This window comes from Delphinus delphis, chromosome 2 (assembly GCF_949987515.2).
Source record: "Delphinus delphis chromosome 2, mDelDel1.2, whole genome shotgun sequence".
Taxonomy (NCBI): Eukaryota; Metazoa; Chordata; class Mammalia; order Artiodactyla; family Delphinidae; genus Delphinus; species Delphinus delphis.
Window position 1 is genome coordinate 167,420,492 of NC_082684.1, and position 27,350 is coordinate 167,447,841.

A 27,350-nucleotide genomic window follows, 5' to 3' on the forward strand; every position below is an offset into this window, starting at 1 on the left:
GCACAAACAAATCTTTCTTTGGGTCACATGTGAAGAAGTAGGATTTCCATGGTTATTACTGAAGAGAGTTAGAAGATTTTAAACTTTAGGAATTAATGGCACTTTATTTTCCCTCTGGGGAAATTACTTGACTTCTGGGAATATCCGTTTGTTTGAATTTTTTTATGTTGATAAATGAAATGACCATGAGCTGTAATACAAAAACAAAATCCAAGACCAACACAGCCCTACGAACCTCTTGGCTCAAGTGTTTCAAAGCCATAAAGTTTCAGAGTCAAGTCAGTTAGAAACAACAAATCGTAGAGCCAGGGCTCAGAATTACATATTTAAATAAGAGAATGAAGTCAATAATAGCTACAAGTAAACATTGTTTTAGGACATAGAACCCATCTGCTAAATTTCTAAATATTTTACTCAAGTGTGAGGAATGTGACACTTTCTACTATAAAGATTCCAGTTTGGTCTGAGTTACTGTGAAAATAGAAAGCAAGTCATAATGTACTTCCACAGAATTATTTCTTAGGCATTTGCTATCTGCTTTCTATTTTGTGAACCAGTGAGAACAGAACCAACACCCATGTGTACACAGTGCTCTAAAGTAAAAATGCATAAGGGTGAGAGGAAAACATAGAAAGAAGGTTTACAGCCATCGAGTGCTTCACGAAGATGTACTTCTTGGCCTGGCAACATCCTTAGGCAGCAAGGTGTTCTCTCCTGCTCAAGGTTTCTTCCCTCAGCATCCCAGGGGTGTGGTATTATCTTAACCTCAACACATACTATGATCTGGTTTAAAGAGGAGAGTTTAAGAGAAGTCAGTGAAATTTGTTTTGGAATGTATCGAGAAAATATGGCCTTCAGCCCTGCTCTGCTTCTTACAAGGTCTGGGCCATAAGAAATGCCTTTCAAAGAATTTTATTGAAACTGCAGGCACAGCCAACTCCTTCTCTAACTAGGTCCATGTCAACAAATGCTTCATCTTCTCCACATCAAAGCAAGTGGCCTCTACCTCAGACCCTAACTAGGATATAATAATAATAATAATAATAATAAATCATAGTTGTTATTTATTGATCATCAATTTGCATAAATCTGTACTAGGGGTCTTCTACAGGCTATCTAATTTATTGCTCATAAAGTCCTCTCATGAGATAGGCATGAACAGCCTGAGATGAGAATACTCAGATTCAGAAAGGTTTAGTAACTTTGATACTGGAATTTGCATCAGATGCATCTTTATTCTAAAGTTTATGCTTATGGTTTCCACATTCTTCTTTATTACGCTTGCCTTTTTCAAAGACCTCTGACATCTGGACAGGGAAATGGGTCTTCTAGCTTCCTAAGCCATGCTTCCAAATAAATAAGAGCTTCGGAGAGAATTACTACTCAACTCAAAGGTAAAACCATTACTATTTACCATTATTTCCCTCTTAATGACCCCGTCCAACATTTGGCTTCTATTTCCCCGAAGGCAATGTTAGAATTGCACACATCTCCTAGGCAAGGAGTCATTTCCAATGTTGTACCCCACTTCTGATGACTGGTTGTCTAGGTTAGCTGCTATTGCTGACAGCATCATTTGCTGAACCTGTCCTTCTCTCTTTGTTCCTTAAGACACTTGGGCTCTTGTCAAGGCCAATAACAAGTTCCATCTTGCTAAATCTGGAGGTGAATTTTCAATCTTTTTACTCATCGATCAGCTGCATTTTTGATCAGCCCCACCTCCACTCGGCTTCCAGGACATGACTCCCTGGCTGCTTCTCCTCCAAATCCTGTGCTAGTTTCTTCTTGCCCTCCTAGTTTCTAAATATTAGGATGTCCCGGGGCTCAGTCCTTGGATGTCTTCTCCACCTACTCCCTGGGTGACCTCATCCTTTATCATGGCTTTAAATTCCTCCTATACATTGACCTCTTCATCCTCAACCTTTTCTCTGAACTCCAGACTGGCATATCCAGCTGCTGTTCGTCTCAAATGAGCAAGAAGAAAAATAGCTTGAAACCAAACTCCTGGTTTCCTTTGCAAACCTCCTCTTTTCATACTCTTCCTCATTTTAGGCAAATGGCAGCTCAGTCCTTACTGTTGCTCAGGCCCAAAACCTGGGAGTCGCTCTTGAAACGCAACATCAAATCCATCACAGCAGCAAATTTGGCCGATGGTTTTGGCTTTACTCTAAGACGTATACAGAATCCAAACACTTCTCCCCCCGTTTTCTGAAACCAGCCTGATTCAAGCTATTATTATCTTTCAAATTACTGTAATGGCCTTCCAAATGTCTCCCTGCTTCAACCTTTGCCCCATTCTTTCTATTCTCAACACAACAGACAGACTTAACCTTTAAAATATAAGTCAGATCGTGTGATTCTAGTTCTGTTACTTCTTTGACTTCATGTCCTGTCAATCTCCCCTCACTTACGCTTCTCTGGCCCCCTTTGCTTTTCTCCAAAGGTGCCAAGCATATTCTCACCTAAGAGTTATTACACTTGCTGCTCCTTTGCTGGGGGCTTACCTCCCTTATCCATATGGTTTGTTCTCTGTTTTTTTCCAGTCTCTGCTTCAGATGACCCTCAATTAAAGTCCACCTTCCCTGACTACTCCTCCCATGACCCTCTTTAGCTCACCCTATCTCTCTGATTCAGCTTTATTTTCCCCTATTTTTCACTACTTGACACATTTCATATTTTCTTGTTTTTGTCTTATTTTAAATTTCCTGTCTGTTTTACCTAGAATGTTAGCTGCAGAATGGCAAGAAATTTGTTTTGTTCACACCTGTCTCCCTAGTACCTAGAACAGGGCTTGACCCATAGTATAATTATTTGTTGAATGACTAGCCTATGGCAATCTTGTGCTCAAAGAACCCCCAAAAGCATCATCTCCCACTTCCTGACAAGGCTGTCTCCTCCACCTAAACTTTAGACCTTCCCTCTTATGGCCCAACTGCCGTATCGTCCTGTCTTTCCATTGCCCTAGAGATCAGAGTTAGCTCCTTGGCTCAGTGGCGCCATTGAGGACGCAGGCCCTCTCCCTCTTTCCTTCCCTCCATCCTCAGTAATTAGATGAGTCCTTACACTTCTTGTGGTCCTGACAAGACCGCTACAGTTCCACGAGTCACTCGGTGACAAAATCCCACCTTGCTAAAGAGAGAGAGTTTCCTCCCACGGTTTGCCTTTCATTAGGGAAACAAACTATTCCCTCTGAGAAGACTCACAGTGGGCTTCCTTTTACTGTGTCAAATGCCCACTTCTTAAGTGCAAGGGAGGCTAGGAAAGAGAGATGCCGGCATCAGCAGCCTCTGCAGCGGGAGGTGGAGAAGTTATGGTCAGGGTAGGAATGGTTTCTCAACAGGCAAACAAGAGTATCTGCTACCGTGCAAATAGTTTTGACTTCCAAGAATTTTTCTTCCCCTTTTATTTGTCTTCTCTTTTTCTGTTCCAGAGTCTTGTTCTTGCTTTGGAGATACAATATCTCATTTTTGACCTATGTTCAATATTATTAAACATAATATTTTGAAATTTTCTTCTATTCCCTGCTTTACTTCTATTTTCTTGGAGTTCCCTTTATATATTTTTTGCTTTTATTTTGTTTCACGTTGTGTAGTCTTTCTCTTTCATGTTAGAGACCGTTTTGCTTGTTTGTTTTTAAAAGTGTATTTAAAAGTGAGACACACGAAAAGTCCTTTGTAAGGAGTTATGCGTCCATTGGGGGCAGAGAGGGACGACAGATGGATTTACTAGATGGGGGTGGGAGTAGTAATACGCCTGACTGCCAAGGAAGGGAGTGATGGTCCCAAAATCTCATATAGAAATTTTAGCTGAATTCCCCCAGGCCTCTGCTTTACTTGATGTCCACGCTTTTGACACCTTTTGGTTCATTTTTTCTGAAAATTTAATCCTTAATTTTCTGCAACAGTGGAAGAGGCAGATGAGGGTGGGTTGGAAGGGGAAGAGAGCAGTCACATGACTTCAGACTATGGAGTTGGGGTAGTGCAACCAGGAAGTCCAAATGGTCTGTTCAGATATGAGCCCACTGTCTGCTGCACTGACACCTTTGGAGCCCTAAGTCTCTCTAGGCTCTCCGTGTCATTCCTGCAGGCATTTGGGGCCTGTTCACCCCGTGCCATTAGGTCCATTATCCCTGGCACTATTATCTTGTCTCCTGTTCAGTGTGCCACATGAGGTTTTATATACAGTGTATATAAAATATATTACTGTCATTTCAGGGGAGAATGTAAATCGAATACGTGTGGTCAATCTGTCATTTTAATGCAGACATCCCAGGATTTTAAAGATTCTATAAATTCAAATCTGTCAGGAACCCTACCGATCTCGAAAGCTGACCTTGTCATTTTACAAAAGAAGACAGGAAAGCTCAGAGAAATGAGGTCCTTGCCACAGTGATCTGTAGTGACGGGGTCCTTCTGGGAGCAGCAAGAGACATGGTCCAGCCTCCATGCTGTTGAGCAGGCTGCCTAGCTTTGCATCTCAGCCCTGTTCTCTACCAGCTCCGTGATCTTGGGACAGTTTCTCAAACTCTCTGTGACACGTGTTCTTCAAATGTAAAATGGGGATAATTATACCTAACTCAGCAGGCAGTGGTTGGCATTAATGCATTAATATTTGTAAAGCACTTAAAATAGTACTTTTACACTGTAGTCAATTATTCAATATTATTAGTTTGGATAAATCTAACTCAACTTTCAAAAAAACCCAGGCATAGTGCTATTACAGTACTATTATAGTAGAAAGAGATCTTAATTTAGGAATTTGTACAACTAATATTAGGGATAATTTATTCTAGTATATGTGTTCTGTATGGAGAGATTAGCTTAACAGTACTGCTGACAGAAAAACCATTATCTCCGAAAAAGTTTGCATTAACCCATCCTTTTGAAATGTTTAAATTTATCCAATAAAAGAAACAAACTGAATTACATATTAAAACATACTCATTAATCATCCAAAATGACTAACAATTCTAATTCTTACAAGAACACTACCTTTAAAACATCAGAAAAAATTATCGTTTTTTGCTGGTCCAAACTGATCTGCATTAAAAGTGAGTGGATTTTGCTTCAAATAAAGAAATAAAGCCAGGCTATGTTTCTTCCATAGTTAATTATTTCTCTGCCTACAATTCAACAACAGTTAGAAGTGATTTAAAGAACTGAACAATAGAGGCATAATTAATATCTTCCTGAGTGACTTGGGCTCAGAAAGCAGTGGAATAAGGGGAAAATTCTATTTTCATCTTTAAGAAATTATCTTCAGGAGGAGGGGCAATATAGGGGTAGGAGACGTAGAGGTACAAACTACTAGGTATAAAATAAGCTACAAGGATAGGACTTCCCTGGTGGTGCAGTGGGTAAGAATTTGCCTGCCAATGCAGGGGACACGGGTTCGAGCTCTGGTCCGGGAAGATCCCACACGCCGCGGAGCAACTAAGCCCGTGCACCACAACTACTGAGCCTGCGCTCTAAAGCCAGCGAGCCACAACTACTAAGCCCGTGTAACACAACTACTGAAGCCCACGCGCCTAGAGCCCGTTCTCTGCAACAAGAGAAGCCACCGCGATGAGAATCCCGCGCACCACAACAAAAAGTAGCCCCCGATCGCCGCAACTAGAGAAAAGCCCGTGCGCAGCAAGGAAGACCCAATGCAGTCAAAAACAAATAAATTTTTTTAAAAAGCTATAAGGATATATTGTACGATACAGGAAATACAGCTAATATTTTATAGTAACTATAAATGGAGTATAACCTTTAAAAATTGTGAATCACTAGATTGTACACCTGTAACGTATAATATTGCACAGCAACTATACTTCAATTAAGATAATTTTTTAAAATAAATTATCTTCATAGGAAGAGGGCTACCACTGTACACTTTCACTTCTCAGATTTCTTAAACACAGGCCAAGATGAACTTCAGACGTGCACCATTACCAGAATTCTAATTGGGGCAGCTTCTGGAAGCCATCTCTTCCAGCTGCCTTTCCTAATTAGAAGAGGCTCTACAACCAAAACAACCCCCAGAGGTTAGTAGGGCACTAAGCCCACGCCGGCACTTCTGCAGGGGCTCATGAGAAAGGAAGGAGTAATTCCTGGCTTCCAAGTGTCACATGCCCACCCATACTTCCCACTACTGTATTAGATTAGCATTTGTAGCAAAAGCATTGCTGATTCATCACGACTACTGCTCTAGAGTGACTGCTGAGTCTCTTCCGGAGGCGTTTCTGACCAGTCATTTCTGTCTCTGGCGTGAGTTTCAGGGCCCTTGACGTACTGCTGTGCCCTTTCCCTCCCTGAGAGTCATCCTGTTTTCATGGAAGACTCTCATTTGTCAATGTCTGTTTGAATTCCATTTCTATTCTCCAGGAGAAAATAATGCTAGGCAAACAAAAAAAGAAGTATTTTCAAAACTATCCTCTACATGAATGCCAAATTAACAAAAAGAAAGTGAAATCATTCTTGTCCTTGAAAGCTATGAATCTCAAGAATTTTAATGTGTTGAAACTACCTAAGTCGTTAATCATCTTGTGTTTAATAATGGCAAACTCATTCCATAAAGTAACCCAAATTATAACCTAAAATGGAATCAAAACATTAAATTCAAACTATGTTATAGCACAATGACCATCATAAAGAATTTTTTTAAAAATAAATTTATTTATTTTACTTATTTTATTTTTGGCTGCGTTGGGTCTTCGTTGCTGCGTGAGGTCTTTCTCTAGTTGCAGCGAGTGGGGGCTACTCTTCGTTGTGGTGCGCGGGCTTCTCATTGCGGTGGCTTCTCTTGTTGTGGAGCACGGGCTCTAGGCATGCGGGCTTCAGCAGTTGTGGCACATGGGCTCAGCAGTTGTGGCACATGGGCTCAGTAGTTGTGGCGCACAGGCTTAGTTGCTCTGCGGCATGTGGGATCTTCCCGGACCAGGGCTCGAACCCATGTCCCCTGCATTGGCAGGTGGATTCTTAACCACTGTGGCACCAGGGAAGCCCCAAGGTTTTATGGTCTTGATGCTAGGTTTCATATTCTATATCAGTAACAAAATGTTGATTAACATAACGTAACTTAAAAATAAGGGCAAGGATTTTTGCTGCCAGCAATTATTTTTGTGCCAAAAATTAGACACTGTCTGGACATAATTAATAAAACACCACGTTGTATCTTTTTGGGAAAAGGTCAGGTACAAAAGGATTTAAATGATTTTTAGCATTCTTACTGTATATAGGCAGGACACCCGAGTTTCATGGGTCCAGCATGCCTGTGACTGATATATGGGGCAAGGCAGGGACATGAAATATAACTGGAACCCTGGGGCATGTGATGCCATCAATACTCCTAGTACATACGCCTTCTGGTGGGCCAGGCCCTGCCCTGTTGGCAGGTGCTGCAGCCTTCTCTTCTAATAGCTAAGTCACTTGGCTCCCACCCACACCTCACCTACTGGCTCAACCTCATCAAATCTCTAGGAACAAACCCAACCTCAGACGGGGACTGAAACTCTTTGGAACTGCTGAGCAGGCATCTGGGACCTCATGCCCCATGACTCAGTAGTACGTTTCTCCTGCTGGCTCTGGCATTCTGCCTTGTTCTCAAGATTCAACACCCACTGTACTCTGGATCTGTGGCTTGTCCTGTTTGAAACTTGCCCAGCACTCTTAAGGAATTGGGGGTGCTCCCTTCTCCTACCTGTCTACCTCCTAGGCCCTGGGGTCCTTTGCCTCCTCCACAGCCCCAAAGGCAGCCGTGGTACCCTAGTTCAGGAGTCTGACAGACCTCCACTTCCTGGCCATGTGTCCTTGGGGTTCCAACTAACCTCTCTGGCCTCAGTGTCCTTTCTTGTGAAAAAGGGGTATTAGGAGCACCCACTTCATAGGGGTCTTGTGAGGGTTTAAAGAGTTCATACATATAAAGCACTGAGAACAATAGTTTGCCATAATAGATAAGTACTCAGCGAATACCCAGCTTTATTAATAGTAGAACCAATAGTAGGACATGAGCTGGCGGATACTACCAGCCTCGTGCTTGGAGCTCTAAAGGCTGTGGTCCTTCAGCCCATCCTTCTACTACCTGTTACACCTGCGGCACTGGACTTCACCTTGCACTGGCAGGAAAGTCCGCTCCCCAGCACGCCCCGCTCCAGGCTGGGTCTGATTTCTTGTCCCGGATCCAACCCCAGCCTGAGGCAGATACAGAGTTAAGCCCAGCTCTGTCCCCAGTGTTCTCTGAAAGCTCGGTTGTCTCTACAATTTAATCATTGCTTCTGCATTACTCTCTTATTTGCCCTCTCAGTTTTCGCTCTTCCTAAGACAAATCCTAATAAGCATCTCTATAGAAAATTAAATTTGAATACAAAGAATGTACACTAAGAAAATGCATAGATATGTACAAAATAAAGACTAGGAATTATAACTAAAAATGTTGCTATAATCCCTACCATTTTATTACACAGTTTGGTTTCACTTATATATATATATATATATATATATATATTTTTTTTTTTTTTTTTTTTTTTTTTTTTGCGGTACGCGGGCCTCTCACTGCCGTGGCCTCTCCCGTTGCGGAGCACAGGCTCCGGACGCACAGGCTCAGCAGCCATGGCTCACGGGCCCAGCCGCTCCGCGGCATGTGGGATCTTCCCGGACGGGGGCATGAACCCGTGTCCCCTACATCGGCAGGCGGACTCTCAACCACTGCGCCACCAGGGAAGCCCTTTTTTAATATATTTTACTTGATAGAATTAGAAATCTCAAAGTAAACTTCCCTAGAGCAACAGTAGATGATCTCTTTTAAGATCAAACTAGATATTTGCTTCATGCCAAGTTCCTTCATCCATGCATCCTGAAAGCCAGCAGTAAATATATCTTAAGAACCAAAGGTCAAAGACAAAACAAGTAATGTCAACGCTCTTTGTTTCAGTAAACATATAAACATGACAGATGTTTCAGCATCTCTATCCCGAGGTCACAGAGAAATTATGTTCTGGTTTTCATACGTGATTTTGATGACGCGTAAGGATTTATGTGGATTGAATCAAACCACCCAGGCCTTCCCCAGTTTATTCTTTACTACATAACTCTCCCTTTGAAGTCTGCATAAATGTTTTGAGGATATTAAAAATATTTTAGATACTAAGGTGGAAAAAATCTGTAGTCTCAAAGAAATATCCTACCATTTGCAAAAGAATATTGGAATAATATTATGGGACCTGAGATTTAAGAATAACTAAAGGGTAAGGACAATGTTTTCTGCCACATGTCAGCGATTGAAACACTTGGTACTGCCCAAAAGGGGGGAACTACCAATTCATCAATTCCAAGTTGTACATTTTCCTTAAATTTTAATATACCCCAAATCAAGATGCATCTTACAATCATGTCACGTCATGGCTTAATTTATAGCATTCTTTTTCTTTCTTAGTAGTACATAAAGTAACGGTGTTCTTTACCATCAATGATGTCTCAGATTTAACAAAATGTAACTTTTGGAGTTTCTTTTCTCTTACCTTCCCTCTTTCATTCCTTTATTTTCTTCTGCTTTTCTATTCCTTTAGTTTTCCTCCCTTTCTAGCTTAAAAAGGCATGTGTACATATATGTGCATAATATATACACATATATATATAAAATGTATATACATATATACAAATTACATATACAAACACACTGTAGATACACACACACATACACACACATATAATCCTCTCTGTAGACCCATCCAGCACCCCCAAGAACTGAGGACCTCTTTTCTCCACATGTCCCTCCCTACAGAATCGAACTGGGGTCCTTTTCTTCACCCCAAGCCTGATATGGGACTCTGCTAAAGATGGACTGCCTGTCTCCAAAAGAAAAGGGGAATTCACCAGTGAAGCTGTCTAATCTTGGACTTTTGTTTTTTGGGAGGATTTTGATTACTGATTCAATCTTCTTAATAGTAACTGGTCTGTTCATGTTTTCTATTTCAAATAACAAGTGTTGGTGAGGGTGTGGAGAAGAGGTAACCCTTGTGCACTGTTGGTGGGAATGTAAATTGATGAAGCCACTACGGAAAACAGTATGGAGGTTCCCCAACAAATTAAAAATAGAACTACCCTATGATTCAGCAATTCTACTTCTGGGCATTTATCTGAAGAAAATGAAAACACCAATTTGAAAAGATTTCTGCACCCCCATGTTTACTGCAGCATTATTCACAATAGTCAATATGGAAACAACCTAAGTGTGCATTTATAAATAAATGGATAAAGAAGATATAGTATACACACACACACAGTGGAATATTATTCAGCCATAAAAAAGAATGAAATCTTGCCATTTGCGACAACGTGGATGGACCTTGAGGGCATTATGCTAAGTGAAATAAGTCAGACAGAGAAAGACAAATACTATATGATCACTTACGTGTGGAATCTAAAAAAAAACCTCATTGATACAAAGAACAGACAGGTGGTTATTAGAGGCAGCGGGGCTAGGGTGGTGAGAGGTAGAAGAAATGGGTGAACAGTTCTTGTTTTTGTTTTTGTTTAAATAAACTGAAAAAAAAAACAAAAGAAAGGGGCATTCAACACGAGGCCCCCTTACTATGTGGAAAACTTTCAGTGAAAGGCTGTTGCAGGGTGAAGTGAAAAGTACTCACTAACACTCAGGATGCTGGATCTGGTTTATCTAACGGGTCCCCATTCCTCACTAGCATGGATGATAAAGGACTGACTTAAAGCCTTTGTTCTGAACTCTGGGAATGAGAGAGAAGAAATGTAGTTTAGCTTTCCCCTTCCTTCATGGGAATAGGTCTGTGGCCAACTCTTTGCTCTAATGAGCCTCTTTAATAAAGGTTCCAGCTTCCCCAGGGGCCCACATGCCCTGCATGGCAAATGTTTCAGTCCCACTGCAGCCACACTCTGGATTCCATTTTATCTCCAGAAAGCTTTCCCTTGGCGCTGCCAACACACAGGAATTATTAATGAATACAAGCAGGGCATGTGCAAGCAGCATGGGGGAGGGATCCAGGACAACAACAACTTGCCTAAAGTCTCAGTTTGTAAAGACTTGAAGTTTGATGAAGACTTTACTTTGCTCGCAGGTTAGTTAACCAAATTGGTGGAAAACAAAGAAATCAGAGTATAGCTCCCTGAAATACACTTTATCCTCATGTGGGCTTGTACATAAATTAACGAAGCTTTAAATCAAGGCAACGTTTTCAGAGGGAATAAAGGAAAAACACTTGGCAAACAATACATCCATGTACAAAAAAGCTGGCTGAGAAGTAACTTGCTGACACCTACTAATACTCCATCCCACTCCTCTCAAACCCTCTCGTTTCTCTATTCCCAAGCCCCTTAGAACAGATATTCCAAAAGTCTTCCCACCCCTACCCTTACAGAGCTTTCTCAGAACACACTAAACTGGGGAGCTCAACTGGTAGTTGAATGATGCCTGTTTCTTTTTGCTTCAAGTCTCTATACCCTCCAGAGTTGGTAGGGAGCTTGGTGCTCAAGATTCCTTTGAAATTCTGCTGGATCTGGCTTCCCAAGAGCAGCAGCTCTAAGTGAATCCAGAGAGAAAGCAGGTGTAGGGAATGTTCTTATCTTTTGGAAAATCTCCATAGTGTAGGGGGCAAAGAGGAAAAGAAAATCATAGCTTCCCATCATTCACAAGAAAACCAGCTGTGAATACTTATTATTCACTTTTTTGGAGGGTATGTCTTCATAGTTTATTAATATCAAATATAAGACATTTCAGAAAAATAAGCAGTTAATTGTCTGTTTATGGATGCTGTCATTCTTCTAGCAATTACAGGAGCTGGCTTAACCTAGTAAGGTAAATATTAAAATAAACCTTGGGAAAAAATTATGCTGATATGTTTGGTGAAATTTCCCTCCTTTTAACCTAATACATCTCAACCCATCAACACATCTCTAGATTGAGGGTATGTTTTAGTGGTCACAATCTTGGGCTCTGGAGTTGAACTTGGGTTTGAATATTAGTCCTCCACTTACAAGCTGTTTGACCTTGGACATATTACTTAACAGCTCAGGTCTCAGTTTCCTCATCTGTAAAATGGGTATAACAATATTACCTAATTGTTTCTCGTTTTCTGTCTACTATTGAATCAATCAAGTTTGGAGTTTTCTTTATTCTTTCTTGTCCTTTCTATTTGCTGGAAAGTTATACATAATATACATAGTATTCTTATTCTTTCAGTGTTACACTTAAATTTTTAACAGGCATGCCTAACTGAAATTTTGTAAATCATCAACCTCTCGATGCTTCTCCTAAACCATACACAACCTTAGAATGCTATTATTCTGGTCTTTTTAAATTCCACTTTGTTTTACCCCTAAAATGGGTTATAGTGTTATTGTTTCATCAATTATTTGAACCAATCAAAAGTTTGTTGATTTACCTACATGCTTGCCAATCTCTTTGCATCACATTTATTCATTTGGGTTCAACTTCCTTTTTACTAAAATATACCCTAAATATACTAAAATAAATTAGGAGATGTTTTCAGTCAGCATCTATTATCAGGAAACTCTTCTAGAACATGACTACTGAAGTCTTTATCTGGCACTCACGCTTGACTTCAAGATCAGCTGGGAATGAAAATCTAACAGTTATTTTCTCTCAAAATGATACTACTACTCCACATCTTCTGATTTCTGCTGTTGCCTTTGAGAAGTCTGTTGACAGGATAGTGGTAATTCCTTTAAAGGCAATCTTCCTTTTCTCCCCAGTTACTTTTACAATCCCTTCTTTGACTCTGGGGTTTTGCCTTTCAGTTTCACCAGGATGTGTCTACCTGTGGTGTCACTGTGCTTCCTGAATCTGAATATTCACGTCTCCTATCAGCTCTAGAATGTGATTTGCATTATCTTATCAAAAATTGCCTCTCCTCAATTCTCTCTAGTCTTTCCATATGGAATTCCTAGGTGACACATTTTTGAGCTTCTCACTCAATTTTTCGTGTCTCCCATCCTCTCTTTCTTATATTCCATCTCTATCCATGCTACCTTCTAGATAGTTTTTCAGATCTATCTTCCAGTTCAAAATTCATACCCATAACAACATTCAATCTGTTTATCATTCAAGTTACTTTCTTATCCATTCAATTAGTACCTTTTTCCTTGCTAGACATTCTATAATTTCCCTTCCCAAAGGTCTCATTTATTTTTTCTTCTCGTGTTGTCTTATCTTTCCTTTAAATCCTTTAATTTATGTCTTTAGTCATGTTAAGCATAATTATGTTATATTCTCTTTCACATAGCTTGTTTACCTATGTTTGGTATTTACTTTGCCAGCCAATCTGGCCTATGGTAGTTTGTTTCTATGCATCTGTTGTGCTTTGGGTGTGTGAGCTCAGGTTAAGGGAGGCTTACCCGTGGAATCCTGCCTAGGTTGAGATATTCCCTCCAGAGAGGTTTTCCACTTGCTTCTACCAGGGAATTTGGGAGTAGTGTGGTCTGAGACCAATTTTAATATTAAATTCTCTGGTTGGAATTTCCCAGAGGATGCAGGTAAAGTAAACGAAAACCTCAAACTCACATGAGCTACAGACTCCTGTTTAAAAGTTCCCACAGGATATTTCACTTTCCCACTCCAGCCCAGGCCAAGAAGGACAAGCTAGTTTGCTAGGGTCTTCCATTACTAAAGGATGGATTTTTTTTCAGCAAGGGCATATACCTTTGAAGGCACTGGCTTTGCATGAGGGTCTCATCTAACTTCCCATTTTATATGGGTCCAAGCCTTTACCATCTGCCTCTCCATGGGGGTTAAAGTCAGATTACTGAGACAACAGCTCCCAACCCTGCCTCTTGGGAGCCCCCAGTTCACACTTATGCGCTGATTCTCAGATCTTCATTCCTGCCCCCTGGATATTCCCTACCTTCTTGTGAGCTCCAATAAGCATTTAAAAGGCTTTTTAAAAGTTATTACATTCACCTAGCATTTTTAGATGTCTGTAGCAAGAGGATTTTCAAGTTGTTTATTCCATAAAACTACCACAATCAATTTCTTTGTTTGGGTTGTTAACCTACTTGAATGTATTACTTTGAGAAAAAGAAAATATTTTTTAAATGTGTAACATAATGGTGTAACACAAATAGGTGCTCATGTAATGTAGTGTTATCTTTGGATTATTAGATCAGCTGAAAAATTAGGCCCCGTAGACAAAAACATTTTTATGAGAAATAATTGATATTTGATTCTTTGTTAAATAAAATAAACACTGAATACTTTCACTAGTTTTGTTGATCTTATAAGACAAGCTACAAAGTATAGCCATTTGTGGGCATATGGGGTTTAATACATGTAATAAGTTCTTTCTTCATGCAACTTCCAGATTTTCTCAAGTAAGGTTACCGTTTCTTAAAGGCAAATTATTGCATAATGATGATAATTGTATATATGAACTTTATATTTGTCTTACGTATATTTTAGGGAAAAAACCAACTCCTTTATTAGTAACTCGTGAAACAGTAAAATTTTGTGGAAAACCTTAGAAAAAACTGTGGGAAATGTGATATGTTGCAAAGGGCACAGGCTTGAGAGACAGATGGGTCTGGGCTCTGGTGCCATCTCTACTATTTATTGGCTGTGTGACCTTAGGTGAGTTAATTAACCTCTCTAAGCCTCTTTTTCTTCATCAATAAAAGAAGAGATGAGTGATACCTGGCAGAGTTACACTCAGGATTAACTGAGATAATGAATTCATCTGGCAAATGCTAAATGAACACTAGTGAAAAGACAGAAAGAAGGATGGAAGGAAAAAAGAACGGAGGGAAGGAGGAAGGAAAACTTGAAATGTTCAGGAATTCAGGCAGCCAGTGCCTCTCAATTCATTTAAAGAACAGGAGTATGTGAGGCCATGCTCTCCAATGAATTAGCCTAATGCTAATTTCTAAGTAATCTTCGTCTAGATGGTTATCACTCATGCAAATTCACTTCATGTCTTACGGGAAGTTTAATACAAAACAAAGACAAGTCAAATTGCCTAGAGCCTTGAGATATCTGGACCATCCATCCCTCAGGAAGGTCCCTTAGTAAACAGTGGAGGGCTCAAACAACTGGGACCCCTCCTGGGAAAAGAGCCCCTAAAGAGAACTATGAATGCTGATGGCTGTGACCAGGAGACACACTGCCTCTCAGTAAACTGAACTTCCAACTTTTTTCCTCAAAAAAAAAAAAAAAAAAAAATTAAAAAGAATCACAGAGTAGAAGGATAGGAGGGAGTAAAACTACATGATGCTTCTGACCAGCACTCACAACAGCCCAGAGTCCTGACTGCCCTCCAGAAACTTCTAAAGGAATGAAGAGAACACCTTGGTGGCCATTGTTTCTGCTAAGATGTTTTCCAGATGTCTGCTCCCGATAAGTTGGTCTGGAGGTATGAGGGAGCACCAGACACCCTCAGAGGAAAATGAGCTATAGCCCTGTTCCCCTTGTTTGGTGGTGTCTTAATAGGTCTCTGTCCTCGGGAATGTTGAAGGAGCTCAAGTGTGTAAAGGGATGGTCAGCTCAAGACTAAACTGAGGGCAATGAATTCACCTCTGGATGAGGACAGCTTATGCTCTATGAGCAGAGAGCTGGGCTGTTCACCTCATAGCCTGGTCTATGAATATGGTTTTCCACCCATTTCTGAGGAATTTAATCAGGGGAAAAGCTGGCTCTGAGTGAGCAGATAGGCTTTTACGTGAGGTCATCTCTCAGGAGATGATCTGCGTCACCTTGGTGATGGACAAGAGGAAGGACATTTTGTAAGAAGGGAAGAGAAGAGACACCACAATTATCCTTGGCTCCTACAGGATTTAAGGGTGGGACAAAAACTAAAATGCGCTGTGTGTGAGAATGGACGCTAGTGGTAAAGATTGAAAGTCTAGGGCTTCCCTGGTGGCGCAGTGGTTAAGAATCCGCCTGCCAATGCAGAGGACAAGGGTTCGAGCCCTGGTCCGGGAAGAGCCCACATGCCGCGGAGCAACCAAGCCCGTGCGCCACAACTACTGAGCCTGCACTCTAGAGCCCGTGAACCACAACTACTGAGCCCGTGTGCCACAACTACTGAGGCCGTGAGCCACAACTACTGAGTCTGTGTGCCACAACTACTGAGCCTGTGCTCTAGAGCCCGTGCTCCACAACAAGAGAAACCACTGCAATGAGAAGCCCGTGCACCGCAACGAAGAGTAGCTCCCGCTTGCCGCAACTAGAGAAAGACCGTGCACAGCAAGGAAGACCCAACGCGGCCAAAAATAAATAATAAATAAAGTCTACTATTGCCTTCCTCCTTCATCAGAACCCTGGGCAGGCGCCCCCATAGCCCTATCCCCAGGGAAAAAAATACGGTGACTTGAAAATATCTGTCGAGATGCAGCAAAAATGATCACAATAGTCTTGGAGCTATACAAATGCAAACGCTTGTTCAGAACTAGTATCACATAAACATGAAATAATAAGTGTTAGAATGTGTGCCTCTAGGTTAAAACATTGGTGAAATAGAGGATGTTTAGAGAAATGGACAGTGAGAGTTAGCAACATTGTTTAACCTCACATGGATCCTAATGCTTTTAGTTTCAGCAAGATTGACAGTATTCTGGACCATAAAACAAGACTCAAAAACTTTAAAAGAATTGAAATCATACAAAGTATCCTTTCTGCAACAGAATTAAACTAGAAATCATATAGAACTATCTCTGGAAAATCCCCAAATATTTGGAAATTAAACAACAAAAAATAATCCATGAGTGAAAGAGGAAGTCACAAAGGAAATCTGAAAATAGTCTGAGTTGAATGAAAATGAAAACAATACATCAAAAATTTGAGGATGCAACAGTTAATATCATACTGACTGAGAGCAAGGCAAGAATGCTTTCCTTCACTATTTCTATTCAGAATTGTACAGGAAGTTCAAGCCAGTGCAATAAAGCAATAAAAAGAAATACACAAATTAGAAAGAAAGAAGTAAAACCATCTCTATTCACAGAAGAAATGATTGTGTTCATAGAAAAATCCAAAAGCATCTACAAAACAGCTATTCAAACTAATAAGAGAGTTTTGAAAAGTCATAATATTTGATACACAAAATCAGTAGTATTTCTATATACTGGCAATAGGCAACTGGAAATTGAAATTCAAAGAAAAACTTACCGTATATAATAGTGAAACCAAGGGCAGTCATCAGTTAGATCCCTTAAACTATAACTTGCTTAATAAATAACATCCTGTAACTTGCCTTCACTGACGAAGCTTGCTTTGTTTTCAAAAACCGCATACCCTCCAAGCTTCACGTAGCTTAGACAATATATCACAAGACGCCTTTCATCACCCCCTATAGATAACACCTCTGACATATGGACTGCTACAGTACAGTTGTTTTTTCAGGAACACGGAGTTAGTCTTGCCCAGGTCAAATCAGTCAAGACCCCCAACCATTAAACTGGTCCTGTGCAAATCTGATGGATGACCATTTGACATCGTAGGACCAAAAATTCCACCCTCAGATCATCCTAACGCCGTCATTTTCTGAACATGCGTCCCAGGAAGAAGCATGTAACTCAGATACACCTGTGCAGAACACAGGTTATGCTGTAGGAATCAACAACATGATTTTTAAACTTATGTGGAAAGACAAACAACTAGAATAGCTAAAACAGTTATGAAGAAGAACAAAGTTGGAGGACACATACTACCTGATTTCCAGACTTCTATACAGACACAGTAATCAAAACAGTGTGGTATTGACCAAAGAATAAGCACGTAGATGAACAGAACTGAACAGAGTGCTCAGAAATAGACCCATGCACATACAGGCAATTGATTTCCAGTCAAAGATCAAAGGCAATTCAATGGAAAAAAACAGTCTTTTCATCAAATGATCTTGGAACAAGTGGACACTCACTTGCCAAAAAAAAAAAAAAACCTTGATCTGTACCATATTAATAAGTTAACACAACACGGATCACACACCTAGATCTAAATTTAAAACTAGGAAACTTTGTGAAGAAAATAGAGGATAAAATCTTCATGACCTTGAATTAAGCAACGATTACTCAATGAAAGGATGCTCAACATCATTATTCACCGGGGAAATCCAAATTAAATGCCATCAGCTAGCTGAATGGGTCAAAAAACAAAGAAAATAAAGAAATCCTGACAATACCTAGTGTTGCCAAAAATGTGAAGCAACTGGAACTCTCACGCACGTTGGTGTGGAAGCAAAATTATTCAATCACTTTGGAAAACAGCTTGGCAATTTCTTAGGTCTACTCCCCGTATGACCTAGGAATCTCAAGACAAATTTACTCAAGAGAAACAAAGACATAAGTACATACAGAAACATGCAGGTGAATATTTAGAGCCGCCTGATTCATAATCACCCCAAAAAGGGAACAAACCAAACACCCTTCAGCTGATGAATGATTTTAAAACTGGTGCATCCAGATAATGAAATCCTACTTGACAACAAGAAATGAACCACTGGGACACACAACAATAGCGATGAATTTCAAATGAATGATGCTAAGCTTTACAGATTTACTAAGGCCACATGATACTTGATTACATTATACGACATTCTGCAAAGAGCAAAACTCCAGGGACAGAAAATAGATCAGTGGTTGCCAGAGCCTGGGGCCTGGGGAAAGGATTAACTACCAAGGGACACAAGGGCATTTTTTGTGGTAAGGGCTGTGCTATGCCTTGATTGTGGCGACTTACATGACCGTATGCATCTGTCAAAATTCATAGAACTGCAAACTAAAAGAGGGAAATTCTACTGCATGTAAATTATGCTTCAATAAACCTCACTTTAACTTTTTTAAGATTTTAAAAGATTTTTTTAAAAAGCTGTTTCCTGGGGAAAAATACAGTAAGAATCAGAGTCAAGTAAAAAAGAAAGAAAAGTCTTCTAAGAAGGAAGCACAGGGCTTCCCCGGTGGCGCAGAGGTTGAGAGTCTGCCTGCCGATGCAGGGGACAAGGGTTCGTGCCCCGGTCCGGGAAGATCCCACATGCCGTGGAGCGGCTGGGCCCGTGAGCCATGGCCGTTGAGCCTGCGCGTCTGGACCCTGTGCTCCACAGGGGGAGAGGCCACAACAGTGAGAGACCACAACAGTGAGAGGCCCGTGTACCGCAAAAAAAAAAAAAAAAAAAAAAAAAAAAGAAGGAAGAACAGCTACTTAAATCAGGATAAAAGACACCTCAAGAGAGAAAAGATTTTTAAGAGAAGATGAAACCAATAAATTAGGTTTAAGATGTCTGCAAAAACAAACAAACAAAAACAAAAAAACCCCAGCTTCATCCTGCCCTGAGAGGTCATCAGGAAAATAGAGTATCTTAAGAAATAAGAACTAATTTGCCAGATACTCAAAAGCTGAGGCAATTGAGTCAAAGAAAGAGAATGGTAGGCAGAATTCTAAGATGCCCTCCCATCCCTATCCCCCCGTGTACACACCCTTTGTGTATAATCTCCTCCACTTACGTGCGGGTGTGACTTGTAAATATAATAGGAATTCACTCCCATGATTAGGTGATTAGTCAATCGACTCTGAGTTCATCAAAAAGAGCTTATCTGGGTCCCCTGGTGGCGCAGTGGTTAAGAATCCGCCTGCCGATGCAGGGGACACAGGTTCGAGCCCTGGTCGGGAAGATTCCACATGCCGCAGAGCAACTTAGCCCGTGCGCCACAATTACTAAGATGGCGTGCCTTAGAGCCTGTGCTCTGCAACGTGAAGCCACTGCAGTGAGAAGCCCGCGTGCCGCAACGAAGAGTAGCCGCCACTCGCCACAACTAGAGAAAGCCTGTGCGCAGCAACGAGGAACCAGTGCAGCCATAAATAAATAAATAAATAAATAAATATTTTTTTAAAAAGCATCACAAAAGGCAACAGCATAGAGAAAAGAGGGGAAGGCTAAGGGCAGACGTCCTTGGAGAATAATCTCTCTCAATTCCATCCAGTGGTGGCCAAGAAAACCCAGCACAGACTGGTGGAAGTTTCTCGTTGCTCTTGATAACTCACTGTCCCTACAGGTTTTACTTCTCTACCTCCAGGCCCTGACCACAGTCACCCAAGTACTAACACTCCTCTCTGGGGGGGACACCCTCCCACAGGTCTCCAGGGCCAACAGTGACATCCAGAGCAGAAACACGTCTGTATTCACTGGACTTCCTTAATACTCATTCTCAACACAGCCGTTGGTGAGACTAGGCACCAGGAAATAACCACTCAACTTTATAACCATAAAAAAAGCATGAATCATTCCTGAATCATCTTTCCCTACATGGGAAATAAAATAGGAGGGTTCCCCCTGCCCAAAGAATATTATCTGAATTACAGGTTGTAGTATCTTGCAAATTAAAATAAAATACATCCTTCATCTTCATAATATTATTAGTTCTTTGATTTATAGCACTGTTCATTCTGAACATCATATAATGAAAATGGAGTAAATCATAACTTACCCTGTAACTTTTTAGTCTGATGAAATCAACCTTCATAGAGACAAATCTATCGGAATTTCGACTGATGTTCTTAAGGTGTTCTACCAGATCTGCACAGAACTTGTAGCCTCCTTTAAGTACACACAGGACCATAATGTCACAGTATCCTATGTCTTTCATAATATCCTTAGCCAGCCGTTCAATTCTGAAAGAAGGGATTAAAAGATATATTAAAGCATGACTACTTCTGAGCATTTTTGTTCCTTTCCCAAAAAATGCATGATGTACTCTACATATTAGATTATGCAGGAGAATGTGGAGAAGGGCTTGGGAGACAGAATGATCAAGAAGCTCTGTTAAAGTTGGATAAAGAGAAAGTGTTCAAAACATATTTCTAATAACCACATCATCAATCATACATTTTTGCTCCTCTGCATCACAAAAAATGATTAAGGTGTAAAATATGATGTCAAAGATCACGAAGGCTATTATTTGATCACTACAGAGCCTCGCTGTTAGCTTTAACGAGGCTATGATGGTATGTGGTGATATTACGTTCCCTTTAGAGCAGAGAAGAAGGAAATGGAGGATGACTCACCCACCTGACCACGTTAGACGAGACTGGAGGAAAAGTCAAGACCACAATAACTATCGAAAGAATAATATTTGACTTATATTTGATGAAGATAACACGTTACCTCTATGAGAGGTGCTCTGGGCAATCTCAGTGGACACCATCTCCACAGATCACAGTTTGAATGGTGTCTCCTGAAGTTCTACCACGATGCAGCCTTGGGCTGGCATCCAACACCTAATGTGGAACTGTCATTGTATTTTTTCTCATTGTTTCATATGTATAAGTCCATTGCCCATACACCCATACAACACTAAAACCTTGAATGAAGGTAGGATCGAAGGCGCACACTTTCTAAAATATTCCCACTGGCACCTCAAACTGAATTAGATTTAAAACAGATGAAGTGAATGATGTGAAAAAATAAAATATTATATCACCTATGTTTTAAATATGTAATATATACACTTTATATATTTTTATAGTTTTTTATTTGTGTGTGTATATGTGCATGCATATACATATAAAATGACAACCAGGGGTTCATGTAATGTGTCTCAAAATATGATCAACGAAACGTACATCAGCATACCAAATATTCCTTTTATATATATATATATATATATATATATATATATATATATTTTTTTTTTTTTTTTTTTTTTTTTTTTTTTTTTTTTTTGCGGTACGCAGGCCTTTCACTGTTGTGGCCTCTCCCGTTGCGGAGCACAGGCTCCGGACGCGCAGGCTCAGCGGCCATGGCTCGCGGGCCCAGCCGCTCCGCAGCATGTGGGATCTTCCCGGACCGGGACACGAACCTGTGTCCCCTGCATCGGCAGGCGGACTCTCAACCACTGCGCCACCAGGGAAGCCCCAAATATTCCTTTTTTAAAGAATTTTTTTGATGTGGACCATTTTTAAAGCCTTTATTGAATTTGTTACAATACTGCTTCTGTTTTATGTTTTGGTTTTTTTGGCCATGAGGCATGTGGAACCTTAGCTCTCCAACCAGGGATCGAACCCGAATCCCCTGCATTGGAAGGCGAAGTCTTAACCACTGGACCGCCAGGAAAGTCCCCAGCATGCCAGATATTCTATAAAAAGGGACACTTGTTTCCAGCATGATGCAGTGAGGAGGTCAACACATCCTCCTCACAAAGAGAAAGTAGAAAGTCGGACAAAACTGTCAAAAGCAACTATTTCAGCGCTCTGGAAATCAACCAAAGGCATGCACCAAACTGAGAATCATTTATTCATGAAAACACTGAACACTGGGTATAAACAGCACAGATCTGTGGTATTCTTGTCTGAGAATGGTCCCCTCTCCCTGGCCCCCAATCTGCTCTACTGTTCAACCGGGTAGTCAAGCAGGGTGGGGCACTGCTCACCCGATGGGGAACACCATCAGTTAACATGGCCATCTTGGTAGCATGCGAACAGGGAGGGCCAGGGGCCCCGTTATCCTGAAATTGCAGTCCTGTTTGAGCAACTAACTAGCAGACTAGTCACAGATTTAATAGAGAGTTCCAGGAGGTTACAGTCATGGGAGAGGGGCACATAATAAACTCTCCACATACCCCAAGTCAACCAGAAGCTGTGCATATGCACTGCAGAGACTAGTGTGGGCCCAGGCCACCACATATCCCTGAATGGTGGAGCCCATAAACCCACGCGGCAGAGACACAGGAAAGCTCAGTGGAAAGTAAAAGCCAGGGAAGGCTTGAAAAAGGCTGGAAATTTGAATGTGCTTGCCAGGCTCCCACACACATTCATCAGCAAAGAGTGGAGGCCTCCCTGGCTCAAGGTGTCTGAGTACAATCTCTACCCAATCTTAGGCTGAAGATTAAGCTATTCAGACACAAGCATGAACTCTGGTGAGCAAAACTTATAAGGAAAAACAAGAAAAATAAACTGCACATCATCAGAGGCTACACATTGTGGGGGAGACAGTTTTCACAGACTGGCAGACAAAAAAAGAAACAAAGAACAAGGGCAGGGGCTTCCCTGGTGGAGCAGCGGTTAAGAATCTGCCTGCCAATGCAGGGTACACGGGTTCGAGCCCTGGTCTGGGAAGATCCCACATGCCGTGGAGCAACTAAGCCCGTGCTCCACAACTACTGAGACTGTGAGCCACAACTATTGAGCCCACGTGCCACAACTACTGAAGCCCACATGCCTAGAGCCCGTGCTCCGCAACAAGAGAAGCCACCGCAATGAGAAGCCTGCGCACCGCAACAAAGAGTAGCCCCTGCTCGCCGCAAGGAGAGAAACCCCGTGCACAGCAATGAAGACCCAACGCAGCCAAAAATAAATAAATATATAAATAAATTTATTTTAAAAAAAGAAGGGCAATGAATAGGAAATAGTTACAAATATGGTAGAGATTAAACCAAGTATATCAATCATCATCACTTTAAATGTGAATTGTCAAAATACACCAATTAAAGGCAGAGACTGTCAGAGTGTATCAAAAAAACACCTAATATATGTTGTCCACAAGAAATCCATTTTAAATATAAAGACACAGATAGATTAAAGGGGTTGAGAAAGATGTACCATGTTAACATCATCAAAAGAAAGCTGGAGTAGTTGTATCAATTACAGACAAAGCAGACCTCAGAGCAAAGAAACTGTCAGGAATAAAGACTGACATTAGTGTATTAAAAAGAGGTCAATTCTCCAGGAAGACCTAACAGTCCTTCATGCGTCTGCACCCAACAACAGAGTACCAAAAAACTTATTGAACTGTAATAAGTAGATGAATCCACTATTGCAGTTAGAGACTTCAACACCCCTCTCTCAGTACTTGACAGATCCAACAAGGCAGAAAACCAGTAAGGATACAGTTGAAAGAAACAGTACCATATACCAACTGGACCTGGCTGACATTTGTAGAATACTTCACCCAACATTCTCCTTAAAAGATATCAATAATAAAATGAAAAGACAAGCCACATACTAGTGGGAAATATTTGCAAATCATATGTCTGATAAAGGACTTGTGTCCAGAATATATAAAGAACTCTTACAACTCAATAAGAAGAGAAACAACCCAACTGCAAAATTAGCAAAAGACTTAAATAGGCATCTGTCCAAAGAAGATGTATGAATAGCTAACAAGCACACTAATCATTAGGAAAATGCAAATTTAAACCACAATGAAATACCTTTATATATCCACTAGAATGGCTATAATTAAAAGGACAAACAATACTAGATGTTGGCAAGTTATGTGGAGAAACTGGAACCCTCAAACACTGCTGGTGGGAATGTAAAACGGTGCAGCCACTTTGGAAAATAATTGGCAGTTTCTTAAACTTACCATGAAACTCAGAATTCCTCTCCAAGAGAAATGAAAAGATATGCCTACACAAAGACTTGTACGTGAATGTTCATGGAAGCATTATTCACAATAGCCAAAAACTAGAAATCTAAACGTCCATCAACTGATGAATCAATAATCAGATATTGCATGATTTAATTTATATGAAGTGCTCAGAAAAGACAAATTTATAGAGAAAGAAATCAGATTAGTGATTGCCTGATGGTGGGGGTAGGAGCAGAGACTGACAACAAACTTTCGGTGATGAGAGAAATATTGTAAAACGATGGTGGTGATGGTTGCCTCACCATAAAAATGTACCAAAAATCATTGAGTCATTTACCTACAATGGGTGAGTTTTGTAGTATGTAAATTATATCTTAATAAATTCATTTTAAAGGTGGGAAAGGGCATTCTTGGGACGCCACTCCAGACCACTGAATCAGAATTTCTAGACAAAAAGCTTAAGATTATGTATTTTTACAAGTTCACTGGGTAAGTCTCCTGTAGAGGGAACTGGTAACCTTACCAGGATTCAATTGTGTACTAAATCAGGATGCAATTAACTTAAGTCATAAATTAATTTTCAGATGAGAAAAGCAGGAATTTGTTTAAACCAGGGGTTCCCAAACTCGTGTGAAGAGAAAACGCTTCTGAGAGTTATTAAGAAGTGAATTGAGTACAAAGACACCCACTACACAGAAAAGGTGCTTTAACTGCTAAAGTCAAGCAGATTCCTTCCCTACCCCTCCCCTTTCTTTGCAGGAATCTGTATCTTTAATATGAATTGCCAACATGGAGGTCTAGCAAGTTGGGAGATGCCAAATTTCTTACATTTATTTCATCACAGAACCTGTTTTCCCTTCAAGGATTAAAACTTGTATACCATGGAAGGCCACCTGAGGCTGTGAGAAACCACAAACTAGACCTTATTTTAATAATATACTATAGTTTGAGAGGATGCACAAGGTGCAGATCTTATCCAGTGGAAACTCTTAGAATGTGAGCGAGAGAATGACATTTCCTTTTGCTTACAGACGGGCACTGATGGAAAGATAATATCCTGGGAATAGTGACCATCCAGTGCTTTTCAAACTTTCCTTTGGCTGAGGATCTATTTTACAAGTTAAATGTTAACTCAGAAGAATATAACAGCTTAAAAAAACAGAGGCAGAAATACAACGGCTTAAGGAAAAGGGTAGAGCGGGGAGCCCGAAGTTTCAGTTTCTCCTGCTTCTTAGAGCCTCTCCCGCCCCAATTTCTGAGTCTGAAATCCATGAAGCTTGCTTTTCATATAAATGTGAAGGCTTAAGTACTTGATCTTTGTACGAGAAATTAGAGGTCCATGGAAAGGCAAGAGTCGGGGCGTTAAGGAAGCCTTGTTAAAGGGATAGGACCTATCAGTCCTGAAGGCTGTGGTGGGCTGAACTGGAGGGGGCTCTCTGAAAACCAAAAAACTAGTGAGGGTGACTTAGGGGCTGAGAACAGGAAAGAAAATGTTGGCTTTCGAAAAGCCAATCGGCTAGGAAGGAGCCAGAGGATATCTATGTCGACGGGTCCAAAAGAACTAGAAACACTACTTGCGAAACAGTTCTGTGCTGCTATTTTTAAGTTGCAAATATTCCTATTTCTAAAACATCACCACTGAAAACCTAATTGCGCACAGACTGGCCGACCTGTGAGAAAAGACTTATTTGAGATAAATACAAGTCGCAGGAAAAGCCTTCAGGGGTGTGGCCTGTGAAAGCAAAGGTCACCTCTTAACCGTCCCTGGTTAAGAGTCTGTGAAAAACGTGAGACAAACGCTTTCCCAACCCTCATTTTCATCAGTTTGTACAGGACATTGTTATTTTGAGGCTGTTACTTGTGATGTAACACCTTCCGTATGTATAGCCTTCTCACCATTTCCCCTGAACAAATATCCCAGGAACTAGTTCATGTAAAGCACAGATTTATTTTATTCCAAATTCTCTGTAGTATAAAAGTTCTGTGTACCGTTATATAGAAGAGACACCGGAATAGGGTCCCCAGGTGTACCGTTTGATTCACACAGGAGAGGGCTAGACAAAACTTACACAGCAAAAAGCACTCACCTGTCCACAACGATGCCATGGGGGATGAGGACATAGTCCAAATCTCCGTAATAGTGCTGTGGGTACGTGAACAAATTCAAGTCATAGCCTGGCCAGTCGTCCATAATCTGTAAATCAAATTATCTTGGTTACAATATTTTTCATTGGAAATTTATTTTAAGAAACATAAATAAACAAGAGCATCCTTTGAAAAAAAAGAATAATATTGAAAACAGACTAGGTCTGATAATCCATATGGCATTAAATTATATTCCACAGGACTTCCCTGGTGGTCCAGCAGTTAAGACTCCGTGCTCCCAACGCAGGGGACCTGGCTTCGATCCCGGGCCAGGGAACTAGTTCCCGCAAGCTGCAACTAAGACCTGGTACAGCCAAATAAGTTTTTTTAAAAATTATATTCCGTCAACCTATGAGAAGCCAGGTGGGTTTCACGTAACCAGACGAAGGACCTACTGAAGTGAACAGGGAACTCCATTCCTGACGTTTGGCATCACAAGATAAAATACCAACTTAATGCCTTACAGCTAACCTGACAGCATTGTTTGTAGGAGTGCACATATGTAAATATACAATTTACTTATACAATTTATAAGTAAAATTATGTTTGTAATTACAGGCACACGTTTTATTGCGCTTTGCAGATAGTATGCTTTTTACAAATTGAAGGTTTATGGCACCCTTGTGTCGTCAGATGATGCTCTCAGCATTTTTTAGGAATAAAGTTTTTTTTTTGTTTTTTTTTTTTTTTGCGGTACACGGGCCTCTCACTGCTGTGGCCTCCCCCATTGCGGAGCACAGGCTCCGGACGCGCAGGCTCAGCGGCCATGGCTCACGGGCCCAGCCGCTCCGCGGCATGTGGGATCTTCCCAGACCGGGGCACGAACCCGTGTTCCCCGCATCGGCAGGCGGACTCTCAACCACTGCGCCACCAGGGAAGCCCCCAT

The 27,350-nt window shown here is 40.8% G+C and overlaps 1 protein-coding gene across 4 annotated transcripts in view; it reads right to left on the bottom strand.

Moving 5' to 3' along the window:
• Window positions 1-27,350, bottom strand: part of PRTFDC1 (phosphoribosyl transferase domain containing 1) — a 93,523-nt gene that overhangs the window by 57,079 nt on the left and 9,094 nt on the right. For all 4 annotated transcript variants that reach the window (XM_060006217.1, XM_060006220.1, XM_060006219.1 and 1 more), the window contains 2 exons: window positions 26,407-26,513; window positions 20,439-20,622 (listed from right to left, as the gene is read on the bottom strand). In XM_060006217.1, the coding sequence (XP_059862200.1) occupies window positions 20,439-20,622; window positions 26,407-26,510 (288 nt within the window). In that variant the 5' untranslated portion in view covers window positions 26,511-26,513. The remainder of the gene's footprint in view (window positions 1-20,438; window positions 20,623-26,406; window positions 26,514-27,350) is intronic.